The sequence below is a fragment of the Acipenser ruthenus genome, chromosome 15, assembly GCF_902713425.1.
Source record: "Acipenser ruthenus chromosome 15, fAciRut3.2 maternal haplotype, whole genome shotgun sequence".
NCBI classification, from domain to species: Eukaryota; Metazoa; Chordata; class Actinopteri; order Acipenseriformes; family Acipenseridae; genus Acipenser; species Acipenser ruthenus.
Window position 1 is genome coordinate 29392738 of NC_081203.1, and position 12643 is coordinate 29405380.

Below are 12643 nucleotides of genomic sequence, written 5' to 3' on the forward strand. Positions count from 1 at the left end.
TGGATCCAACACATATTTTGAATAAGCGGCTTCTCCAGAACATCACATACTGGAGGTAGTGAGCCATGCAGATACAGATGAGTTACCTTCCAGGCAGCATCTCTGTAATGAGCCCACGGTTACAAGGCTGTTCCTTAAGCTAGGTATGACCTGACAAATCCATGGTGAGGCACGTCTCCCCGACCTTTGTCATAAACATCATGATTGTACAGAGACTGCCACAGGAATTTATGAGCAAGGACATCCACAAGAAGAGAGGGCTCGGAGTACACTGCAACACACATTGCCAGTAATTAGCTACAAAGAGCTGGCAAGTACCAATTACAGTGCTAGGGCAGTGCAGTGACAGGCCAGTAGGTCTGCATTGTCTTACTATCAGACATGAAAAGACAATACTTGCTTGCTGAGTAACAATGAAGGAACACATAATCACTATTATTTGGGTCCACATTTTCAATTAGTAATATATACCCTATTTATTAAATTAGTGTATTCATACCACACATACAAAAAAGTCCCACTGTTTTCATTGTATTGTTAATAGAGGTAGGGATACACACCTGATGTGGTATGGTATATAAAGACCACTTCCAGAGTCTTATATACAACACAGTGTGTCTTAAGCTAGAAATGTTTCTCTGGCACAATCATATAGAGAAATTGTTGGTGGGGGCAGGGAAATTACAGTATTATACTTAGTTATTAAATTGATAAAGAAATTAATTCATAAAATGTTATCTTGAATGTTGTGTTACTTGCTATACACTACTCAGATTCACAGTTTTTTTTTTTTTTTTATAGTAACTCAATATACTACTACTAATCAGACTAATACTACTACTACAACTACTACTTGTACGATTACTACTAGTACTATCACTATTTACTGGTAATAATAATAATTATATTGATTTTTTAAATCTGAAATATAAAATACAAGCAATATGTTTTTCTTTTTTTTCTATTATATATGCCATGTTTAGACTGAAATACGCAAAGGTCAGACTGTCCAACGACAGCAAAGCTATTTTTGGAAAACAGAGCAAACTGAAAATAATTTATCTTTGCCCCTCATTATTAGAACAACACAACAGTTCACATCTTGACGAGCAGAGGAAGCGGGAGCAGAGGGACTTTTACTGTGACACAGTGCGCCACAGATTATTCTCCTGCTGCACTGAAATCAACGAGGCATGAAAGGTCCATCTACAGCTTCAAGTAAGGAGGATCACCAACTGAAAATGCCCTTTTTCCAGAAAATATTCCCTTTCTATTCACATTACACGATGTTAGATTTTTTTTAATCTGAAAAAATAAATCATGTATTTGTACAAAAAAAGTAATACATAACATAAAGTGTTTATATGCACGTTACAGGAAATATAATTAATTATTTTAGAGTGATCTGTAGATCTGCCAATTCAGAAGTACACGTTTCTTATTTGTGGTATACTACATGTTCTTTAAGGTTTTTATTTTATATATTGCTATTTTATACATAGCGTCTATTTATTCATGAGTACACAGAGAGAATCTAACCTCTTTTCCCAGGTCCTCTCTGATAACTTGCTCGATCTCCCTCAGACTGCTTTGGGGTGCCCTGCTGTGAAGGATCTTCAGCGTGCTTGTGTATTCCTCTGGAAGGAGGTAATCTAGTGCACCCAGGTGCTGACCCACCTTGATGAAGGTTCCTCTATTAGCACAGCACAGGTCTTTGAGTCGTTCTGCAGAACGCAGATGTACCTGTAAACATCAAGGAAAAGCCATGTTTACGCTACTGTTATACGTAATTGACAATACACTGTACCCTTCTGTGTACATTTCCTGAAACACAATTATAACAGAATAGTGGCACGATATTAGAACTGAAATAAAAACCGGAGATTCAAAACAAGTATCTCCTTTGAAATGGCCTACGTGGCAGGCCATCAGATGGAATGTCATTTTTAACATGGGTAATTTCCTCAAACCGCTCTGCTCTACAGCAGTAGATCATTTTATTTCTATGTAGTCCCCAAAGCGTTTCAATTGAATACAGACAGGAATACAGCAAGCGCTCATCCTGCAAATGTATAAATGCAGTCAATATACATCCCGTTTTATTATTGAAAATAGAATGTGAAGCCACATAGCAACACATAAAGACAATAACATTTCATATTTATTAAACTGTACTATATCCACAAAGTAACATGTAGCAGATATCATTATTATTTTTTTTTTTTTAAATAGTGACAAAGTATAAAAACATGTGTTTTGGATATTGTTGATGTATAAATAGTTCCTCATAATATAAACAGAACATTTCTGATAGAAACACCTCCAACAAAACCCCTTGACAACATGCTGGGTGTTGCCTGAAGTCTGGTATTGACTGGGGTCTTTGATACAGTACCATGCAAGTACTTATAAAGATCTTTAAGATCAGGACCCAATGTGGTGGTGAACTGTAGTATAAAAATTAAAGCAGTCAGAAGTCACCACTGCTGGCTGCTCTGTGATTTGATTTATAGACTGTCAGCAGTCACCATTACAGGTTGCTGCCTATCAGCATAGTCGATCCTGGATACAGGGTGACATCAGATGATACCCCATTCACACAATTTTCCAAGAGAAGGGGTAATCCTGATGTTCAGTCTTTACTTGCAATGGTTAGGGACTATAGAATAATAACGACAATAATTACTATTTAATGCAATGTCTTTCCTTAGGAGGAAGCAGTAGTATTAGGTGGTCAGTCGTGATCTTGTCTTGTGAATGTCAGTCATTGTGTACAACTTGATAGTCATTTGCAATCTGAGTGAAATATACCTGTCAATAAATTAAGGGGGAGTGGTTAAGAGCCAGAGTTAAAAAGCAAAGTATTTTCTGTTTCCTAAACAGATCAATAGAGTAATGACTTGCATACAGACACAGTGCATCTCAGTGTCACAATATGTGCACTATGAATAAATTAGCACACAATTAAAACAATCAAAAGTCATTAAAATGGCATTAACACAATATTATTAGCTTTTGCTAACAGGTGGCTTTGACCTGAAATCTATGTACTCTTTCACTCTGTGGTGTTTATCCCATTTATTTTCTGTTTTGTGCTTTTTGATAAAGCCAGAGTAAACAAATCTCTATCTTTCTGGATTAAAATGAATCCTGCTCTGCAGTGGGTGGTAGATTAAAGGTTGTCCCGTGGGCATGACTATGTAATGCCTAACAACTAGCCTTAGTTGTCCAGAAATGCGGGGAAATTGGTTTTTTATTGCCCACAAAAGATAGATATGTTTGGAATAGCGAAGCAATTTAAATATGTTCTCAAATAATTATAAATGCTTGTTTCTAGAAAACAGTTTTAGAAGCTTATCCATTCAGGTTAATGTAACCAGGTTACTATTAGAATTATTATTTTTAGGAACACAGCCATTTATTGATAATATTAAAAACATTAGTAGACAGAAGTCACCACAAGATGGGGATTATTAATAATCAACATTTGTTCATCTTTGTTATGTGTGAATTAAAGACTCAACTCTTTTAAGAATCTGACTATTAGTTTGAAGAGGAGGATGTTTATTTCTCTATCTGTTAAAATCCCAAGGAGAGAAATCTGTGCCACCTGTCATTCCAAAGCTCTGGCAATCAGAAGCACACACTATTGGCAGGAACAATCCTTCCTAATGCCTACAGCAAATACAGCCCTATCTGTCCAAGCGAGGGACTGTGCATTCAGATAAGGATCATCTATATGGTGATGTGGAGATTCATGGTGTAAAACAAAAAGCTTTTTATCCCTTTCACATAGCTGCAGAAAAGGAAAATACTCTCTCTCAAAATCACATTCACAGGCTTACAGTGTGTTTTAACAGAAAACACTATTGAAAGGAAGTCCTCTTGTGTGCAAGAATGTCCTGTTCTAGGGAAAACTCTGAAGGTAACGTTGGCATACATATAATCAAACAAGGAACCAGCAAAAATCAAGAATACCGATATTAGTCTTGCTAATCAGTTGCTTTACCAGTATTTACATTCACTGGGGTTTGTGCAAAACATAGTTCGCCCAGTGGCTAAATACTGTACTACATTTCTTTCTTTTTTTTTATCTGGGATTAAATTGGGCACACGGTGCCACTAGGTGTCCAAAAACTGTAAATGCAACAAATTAAAGGGACATTTAAACCAATTTCCTACAGAATGCAAATTACTTGATAATGTTTCTGCTAGTTAGATCATATTCTGTTATCTGCCTGATTCACACATCCACAACATGGGATAATAAAAGCTTGACAGCTTTCCTCTGCACAGTGCTGATGGGCAGCAGGGGGCTGTTGGGTACAATTAACTGCCTCCCTTTTCTCCACCAGCACAGCACATCAGCAGACAGGAGAGACTTTGACAAGCTTAATACAGTAATTGCTGGAACACACTGACATTTTTCAGTTCTTGCAAAAAACCATTAGATGTCTTCTTTATAGGGCCAAAGTAATCTTATTGTCATCCCTGTTCTTCACTACCTGAATAAAGTGCCTCAGTATTTTAAAAAGGGTATGTTCTGTTCTGAAGGCTTTGTAAACCAAAGCTTGGACGCGATTCTAAATTTCAGACTAGAAAAAATACGAAACTTCTTGATTTGCTCCTCTACATCTCCTTCCTTCCTCCGCTAATGGAACAAAGCGAGCAGATGTTGGGAGATTAAATGCTCCACTAATAATACTCTTTCATCTTCAGCACAGGCTGCACTTTTTTTTTCTCCAAAGGCAGAGCTTTATCAATTCCTAGCACAGTAAATGGATGGTTTCTCTTTGCACGGATATCATGTGATTATTCTACAGCACAGTCCTTGACCCTGGCGACATAGCAGCACAGAGTTCATGAGCATTAAAAAAAAAATGGCAGCGATTTAGACAGTATAGCATTATAATGGGGAGAACACGCAATCCCCAGTCTTTACTGAACATACACCAATTACACAACTGTAATCAAACAAAGGATTTAAAGCTTATCAGAGTAACCAACAGCTTAGAAATAACCTAATACCGGCTGCCATAAATGTAACAGTGACATTCATTCCCTGCCACGGCAGTAGCATGACAAAGTAGATCACCTTAACAGATCCACTGTGTGCGCATGTAAAAGTCTGATATAAAGACAGACAGGTGACCCCTAGATTCTGATACTCTCAATAGCTTGTGCTAAAGTATGTCCAAGTTTTAGACCAGACAAATGCCTCCACACAGGTGAATGTCCTTAGTAAGTTTCATCAGAATTTGTTAAGCAGCTGGAAACACACTGCAAAAACTTTTCTTTAGCACATGTTATTGTGAGTATGAGAATCAGGGGGCATATGGATGCATCTAAGCCTGTATGTCAAACCTATATGTCAACCTGTATGTCAGTCTGAGCTTTCTCTTTTGAAGTTGTCGTTGTTGTTTTGTTATTGAATTGGGTTCACCAGTATATGTGAATTCCAATTCTTGGTTTTGTGCATTGCTTTGTAAAACATAAAATATGAATATTTTCAAATTATTCTAAGACCATGGTGCATTATACAGCATACATCAACTAGGTAAACAAGTAGGTTGTGCAGGTCAAGAAAAAATACCACAGATCAGTCAGATTTTGAGATTTAATTTGAAAACTGCATAACAGGACAGGCTGCAAGCAGGGCTTTATGGTAAAGAGGTGAATCTTGGCAGGCAAATAAAACACCGAGACAAGAAAAGTGAAGAACACGAATGGGTGTGGGAAAGTTTGAAGCATTTTTTCAATACAGCACCTGAAAATACTGAAAGGCCTTCTGTAACACATTTGAATACGTTTAAAGCAATAACTAGTCTCAGGTGGATTCTTGCCAGTATTGCTAAAACAGTCAGCTTCATCAGCTGGGCTAAGAGAGAAATACACAAATACTGTATACTCAACGCACCACGACTATTTTCCAGTAGAGGCCGTCTGTCACACTGCCTCAACTAAATTATTGACCATAACAGGCATCTTTAAAAGTACAGATATACATATTTGTGCATATATACACAACACCACAATACGTTAACATTAATTCACCATATTCACACAAGTATCACAGTTCCACTTTGTATCTCTTTTTAAGTCAATTCTCCTTCCAGCAATAGCCATGGATTTTGACATTTCCTAAAATTGTTTCCTCTTTCCGCCTAACAGTATTGCTGTATGAACAAGGTACTTTTCCACAGCTAATTGGGGGGGGGGGGGGGGGGGCTGGGGACGACCACTGAGATTTCTACATTGCTCAGACTTTGGTCCATTGGTATCAAGTCAAGTCACATACTGTACCATGGATAAGTGTCAATTAGAGGGTGTGTATAGTGATGCATCTCTATGTATGAAGCTGTAGTCTGGTCTGATGACCTATAGTGGAATTACCAGATAACTGCATACAGTTAGTGTTTTTCACTTTATTAGTATATTATGAGCAGAAACAGTACATATGTGTATATCAGTGAATGATATTAATACCCTAAAAGAACTGAGATGGATGGTGGAACAAATGGCTACTGCTTGACCTAAAAAAAAAAATCAGATGATATTTAAAAAGCAGCAGTGCCACAGATCAATCCTCTGAACGCTAATTTTCAGGATATTTTCAACTTCATTTTCTTTCTAAAACCCCATAACCCATCATCAGGACTTGGCTGCTGGTCCAGCTTTGAGAACTCTTTTAATTCCAAAGCATAATAACCCCTGTGCTTTCCACATAGTCATTAGGGATTAATGCCGTGTAATCTTTTCAAATCTCAATACCAGACATCTTTATATCTTTTTACAGCTGTACATTAATATAAATAAATAAATAAATAAATAAATAAGACCAAGAAATACAGTGGTTCATGTTCTCAGCCTTTCTTGTGTGAAATCTTTTAGGACAATGTGTGCCATTAAACAGGACGGTGCTATAAGAGGGTACAGAGTAGCTGTTTTGAACTTACGTCCATGGTTAAACCTTTTGGTATACACATACCTTACTTCCCATCATTTCCAATTGATTTATAAACAGAATACTATACGAAAGTACATGGAATGCTGTGTTTATTGAATGCATGAGGATGGCTGTAAACAACCCATTCGCTCTTCAAGGGCTTGTCGGTCATTTGGCCATCCTTATTGCACAGTACTCCATGAATGTCCATGGAGAATACTCTTTATATACTGTACACTACAGGATATCGGACAATCCTTTTTTTTTATTAATGGGAAAACATTTAATAAAGTGTTTATTTCCCACCACTATCAGTTACAAAAGTTGCTGGTTTATTTGTGTAATTTGTTGCAGAATTAATAAGTACATTTTACCTGTATCATTCCTGGTGCTACAGTATATGCTTATGTGATGTATTAAAGTCATTAACTTTGACTAAGTCCAAGGGGGGAGGGGGGGGGGGGGGGGGGGGGAGAAACATCACTACAGATATATTTTGGTGCAAACCAGATCTGCTGTTTTTCTTTTCACTGCAATGGCTCTTTGCACCACCACACAGTAGAAAAAAACTCCATCCCCTGGTGTAAATGAGACTGACAACAGCTCTGCAACTTAGAGGCATTCCTATGGTGTGAAGCACATTCTCTGCTAAAATGTAAATTCTAGGAATCAAAACAAATTATTTGGAATTTTGCACTGTTCCAAATGGGTGTGTTTCATTCTAGGAACACCTAACCAGTGACAGTTTGTTTTAATACTGTAAAATTCATTTAGGCATATAATTAAGAAGCATTAGGGACCAACAGAACAGTTAATATGTTCTCGGTATGCCTGCTTTACCTCAAAAGTCAAGTCAGGAAAGGACAAGGAGCCGGTAAAAATCACAGAGCAAGGGGGAATCTCATTATCGCTCATTGTATTTTTTATTGGGACCATAACTATAAAACAGAAGTGACCTTTTTAGTAGAAAATAGGTTACTCTGCTAACAAAGAGAAAAGCCATCTTTTTTTTTTTCCACAGGGCATAACCATATTCTGTGTAGCACTTTTATTGCATAGGAATACCCAGCATGTTGGTTTCTATACTCAAATGCTCATTTAAGGTAATGTTTTTTATTGACTTTCTGTTCATATTCAAAATGCATTGGAGGCAAGGCTTCTAATCAATGCTATCTAATGCCTCTTTTTTCTAAATGGGAGTGCACACAAATTAATGTCCTATTGATCAGTGTACCATGAAAAGCCTTTTTCAGGGAGTGTGAAGGCTTCTTTAACACCCTTTTCACAGCTATTATCACAGAAGAGGCACTGCAGTTTTAAAGGTTGACAACTTAATACTGGCATTAGCTGCGTTAAAATCTGCAAGCACTAATTAATAGGCAAAACTTGTATAATGTCACTTAACAAGGCCTGTTAATAGATATGTGCTGTCCTTGTCTTTACTAAATACATATAAATATTGAGAAGTATATGTGAAGCCAATCACACTTATCCTAATAAATTTGTATCTGAGAAACATCTATGACTGGAGGAGTTTTCAAATGACTGGTTTATTTTCTGGTACATAGTAAGCTTTTTTATTGTAGCACTACTCTCCTCTCTAGAGAGTAATACATTGCTATATACTACCAATGCATGTAACGTTTCTATGACCAATAAGTAGCATAAAGACCATTTAAAATACTTCATTGTACTTTCTTTTTTTTGTTGCCAACATCAATCACTTTACAGCCAGCTGGTGAACTAAACCATCTACTTAGAGAAACTCTTCGCTGCAACATCAAATTAACATAAAGTAACGAGTCACCTGGAGTGTACATGGCACTCAGACACTCCAGTTGTTAATAGGGCCATCTTAACAGTTTAAAGCATATATCTACATGCCTTGGGATAGACATCATGTTCCCTTCAGTAGCAATTATAGAACCAACAAGGTCCACATTTTTACATATACCTGTTATTATTATACATTTTTATATATGTTATGTTATATATGAGCTTTATATTGACCACATCTTTACAGCATAGTAACATATTTTAAATTACATTTTTTAAGACGGTACATATTGAAGCCTAATCATTTCCATTTCAGTCTAGCTGTCAATTTTGGTTTGGATTTTTGTCTTTACTTCTTTTACTACTCATTACATCAACCTTTTATCAACTGGTACGCCTACTTTATCAACGTAGCCAATGTTTAAACCCATACACATCATCACACTCCAAGTAGTACAGGGATAAATTGGGATACATTGTGGGAGATAGGACACTTATTATCTACAGTGTTGTGCTGTTTAAAGGCATGGGACATTTATTTTAAACGTAATTTTCTGAATCATTTAAAAGAAAATATCGAGTTAGCCTATCTACTGATTTTTACATAACCACAGAAATTCTACAAACACACATTTGGATTAATTACTATACTGCTTCATAATTATCTTTAAGCTTAATGTGAAACTTTGTGATTCATGATCAAGCATCTGGTACTAAATACTCTGAAAAGGATTTATTGTATAAAGAAAAATATGTCAAAGTACCCCTGAGGATACTGAATAGCAATTTTGCAATCTGAAGGTTAGGATTAAAAGTTCACATTTTTGGATAACTGTGTGATTTAAGTTAGCATTAGATTCACGTGCAGCTGGTCCTGGTAATGTAGATGTTTCTGCAGTATTTTGGCACCACATGAACGTACATCTAAACTGCTGTGCAGGATCGATTCCCTTGGACGAGTGTTTTTTTTTTCATGCACATAACCTTGCTGAGTCCCACATTGAGTGTTCAGCTGTATTACACAATATTCACTTAGTAGCAAGGCTGGGTCTGTGTTTAAAAGGCTCCCCCACTAGCCTGGGAGGCATATGACTAATATTCAAAATACAAATCAGAAAGTTTCATTTAAAAAAAAAAAATGCTTTCTCAACTGCTGGGGGAAACTAGGTAATACAATCTTAAAAGGCCAACCTCTATAGGAATGTTTCCATATGATGTATTACCTAGCGTTTCCATACAGTATAACAAATATGAGATTTGGATTACCATTCCATGCAAACTGTGCATACCATTGCCTATATTGTCTTGTTATGGAGAGACAGTGTCATTGCTGTGAAGTATATTTATAGCTAGATTCAGGACACTCTGAAGTTGCTAAACTGCATCATTAACATGAATGTTACGGTGACTGATAAAGCTTATAGAGGATTAAATTAATCTTCATAATAATAGATGAAGTGTCTGCATTACCTTTGACATAATTAATCATTTTACATATTTGTTCAGAGAAATAAAGATTACCAAATTGAAAAACGCTTTTATAAAAGATAGGAAAACTAGACGGTCACCCAGGAAGCAAACTGGCCCATTACAAAGGGTGGCACTAACCATTCACCCTTTGTATCAACTGCAATATAAAACCATCAAGACTTCCTTAAAATGACAGCTGTTTATAGTTCATAAAGTTAAGCGCCACCAAGAAACATATTTTGCAGGCTTTTTTGCAGAGCTGTCAGTCTGTCACAAGCCATAATTTCAGATTAATTCAGTCATTATGGGTTTCTACCAGGTTCCATCTAAAGTCATCAGTAAGAGGAAATGACTAAGATGATACTTAAAAGTATAAAAAGGCATTGCTTCAGATTATTTATGATAGTTTTCTTTTCTTAGAATATAGTTACATCCACCTAAATAATATGTGAACAACATTGTCTTTATTATAGAAAACACAAAGCTGACTACAGTACAAATCTTGTAATAATGCCAATCGAGGTCCCAGAAGGTTTAGCTCTGAACCCCCCCTCGAAAAAAACCCCTAAGAGCCAGCTGCTTGTTTTTGAAATGGAAAGGAAACTCAAATGAGCGTGTTATTTGCAGCTGTGGATAATTCACCCGCCTGTGTTTTAGCTGAGCTTTGGAGCCAGACACTGTTGCCAAAGAGTCTGCCACAATATGTCTTCATTAATGTTCAGCAAAGTGTCTTTTAACCTTCTTGTTCCTTGACAAGCCATTTCCGAGAAAACCGAATAGGGAGGAGAAAATAACAGAGACAAGCGTTATTCTGATTTCTCTTGAGATGAATCTGTAAAAGAGAATCTCGTGGAAGATGATGAGTTGACAGCATAGGTGACAGCATTCGAAGAATAATTAATGAAAAAGCAGACAGCAGTAGTACTGAACCCCTTCTCAAATACTTCACCACAATCCTGACCTTGAAGAAACTGCATCCTCCAATTACAGGAAGGGATGATTCCATCCTGGGCTTCTCCAATTTACTGTGAAACAACCTGCAGTTATGAACTGTGATGCAGCTCACCCTCCAGTAGGGGTTGAGATCAATTTCACAAGCTGCTTTCACTTACTATATTACTTGACCTGGATTCACTCAGTACACTCCAGAGGTTTTAAATCAGGCATCTAAACCAAATAAAACAAACTAGAAATTCGATCATTTCACAATTTTACATGCTTTTCCCATGACCAAGCAAAAACTCATAATAAAAAATACAAAAAAAAAAAAAAAAAAACACTGCACCACCATCTGCTGTTTTCAAACCACCCTCACAGATTACAGGACAGCCTTTTTGAAGAGTAATTTGTTCCCAAGTTTGGGTGATGAATGAGATTTCGAGAGCACTTTGTCTCAGAGTACTGGTCCAAAATCCTTGGGAGCTTTATCAACAAAGACAGGGCCTCAGCCATCCAATAAATGAATATGATTTTTTTCACAATTAACACAGGGCTCTTAGAGGTATTAGTTGATAAATATAGGGCTAATTTCACAGACCCTCATTAGCACTAGTAGTGGACTTCCTTACCCAATGTAACAATGTAAGTCAGCTATTGGTGTGGCAGCTATCAAAATAAGTCCAATAGGAATGATATACTGACAAAATAAAATACTGAAGAAAATGAGGTCAGCTGGCCAGGCCAAGGTTAACTCCTCAGGGAAACCATCTTGTAAGTGTCTGTTTTAAAGATAACTGTACATTCAGATGCTTATAATTGAGCTATTTTATGAACTATAAAGTTGTTTCATTGCATATAATCACTAGTTTGCAAAAGAAAATGTATTATGGCAAATGTAAAACATATAGCTGGCCTAGTGACTCAGCTGGAATAAGCGCCTAGACAGTTGCCAGGAGACCTGGGTGGTTTTCCAGATAGAGTGTTCTAAGGGTCAGATATTAGCAGTCAGGTCTTTATCCTTTTAAACTCCAGGTGGTCAGTTTGATTATAGCAGAGGCTCTGGAGGTCTTTCAGTTTCTAGTGTACAGATACTGTACTAAATGGAATTAACTGCCTTTCGTTACAGGAAAAAGAGGATTAAACTGTTAGGGTAAGTGACACTTATTTAGACAGAGTATGAATGAATGGGTTACCGAGCAGTACAGTACAGATCTCTTTAACTTGAGAAATCAGTGACAGCTGAATTCAGCAAGTTCGAATAGGAAAAAAAAATAGTACTGCTGTACATTTCTTTATAGAGGGTTAGTCTGTGCAGTGTTCTGCATTTCAAAATGACCTTACTGTAAGCCACATACTATAATCCTTGATTTTTTATTCATCCTGTTTAACATGTTTAATAAATTTGACCTCAAGGGTTCCATGCTGAAACTATACGTAGGATCCAATCAACAGCAAGGCATTGGAATCTCAAACAATCACTGCAGCCCAAGCTGCTGCTTTCAAAGAAACAGG

At 36.8% G+C, this 12643-nt stretch overlaps 1 protein-coding gene across 9 annotated transcripts in view; it reads right to left on the reverse strand.

The window, feature by feature from the left end:
* Positions 1 to 12643, reverse strand: part of adck1 (aarF domain containing kinase 1) — a 112116-nt gene that overhangs the window by 72630 nt on the left and 26843 nt on the right. For 8 of the 9 annotated variants that reach the window (XM_058987804.1, XM_058987803.1, XM_058987805.1 and 5 more), the window contains exon 4: positions 1540 to 1743. The exons of the other annotated variant lie outside the window; for it this stretch is intronic. In XM_058987804.1, coding sequence (XP_058843787.1) covers positions 1540 to 1743 — 204 coding nt within the window. The remainder of the gene's footprint in view (positions 1 to 1539; positions 1744 to 12643) is intronic. 9 annotated transcript variants of the gene reach the window in all.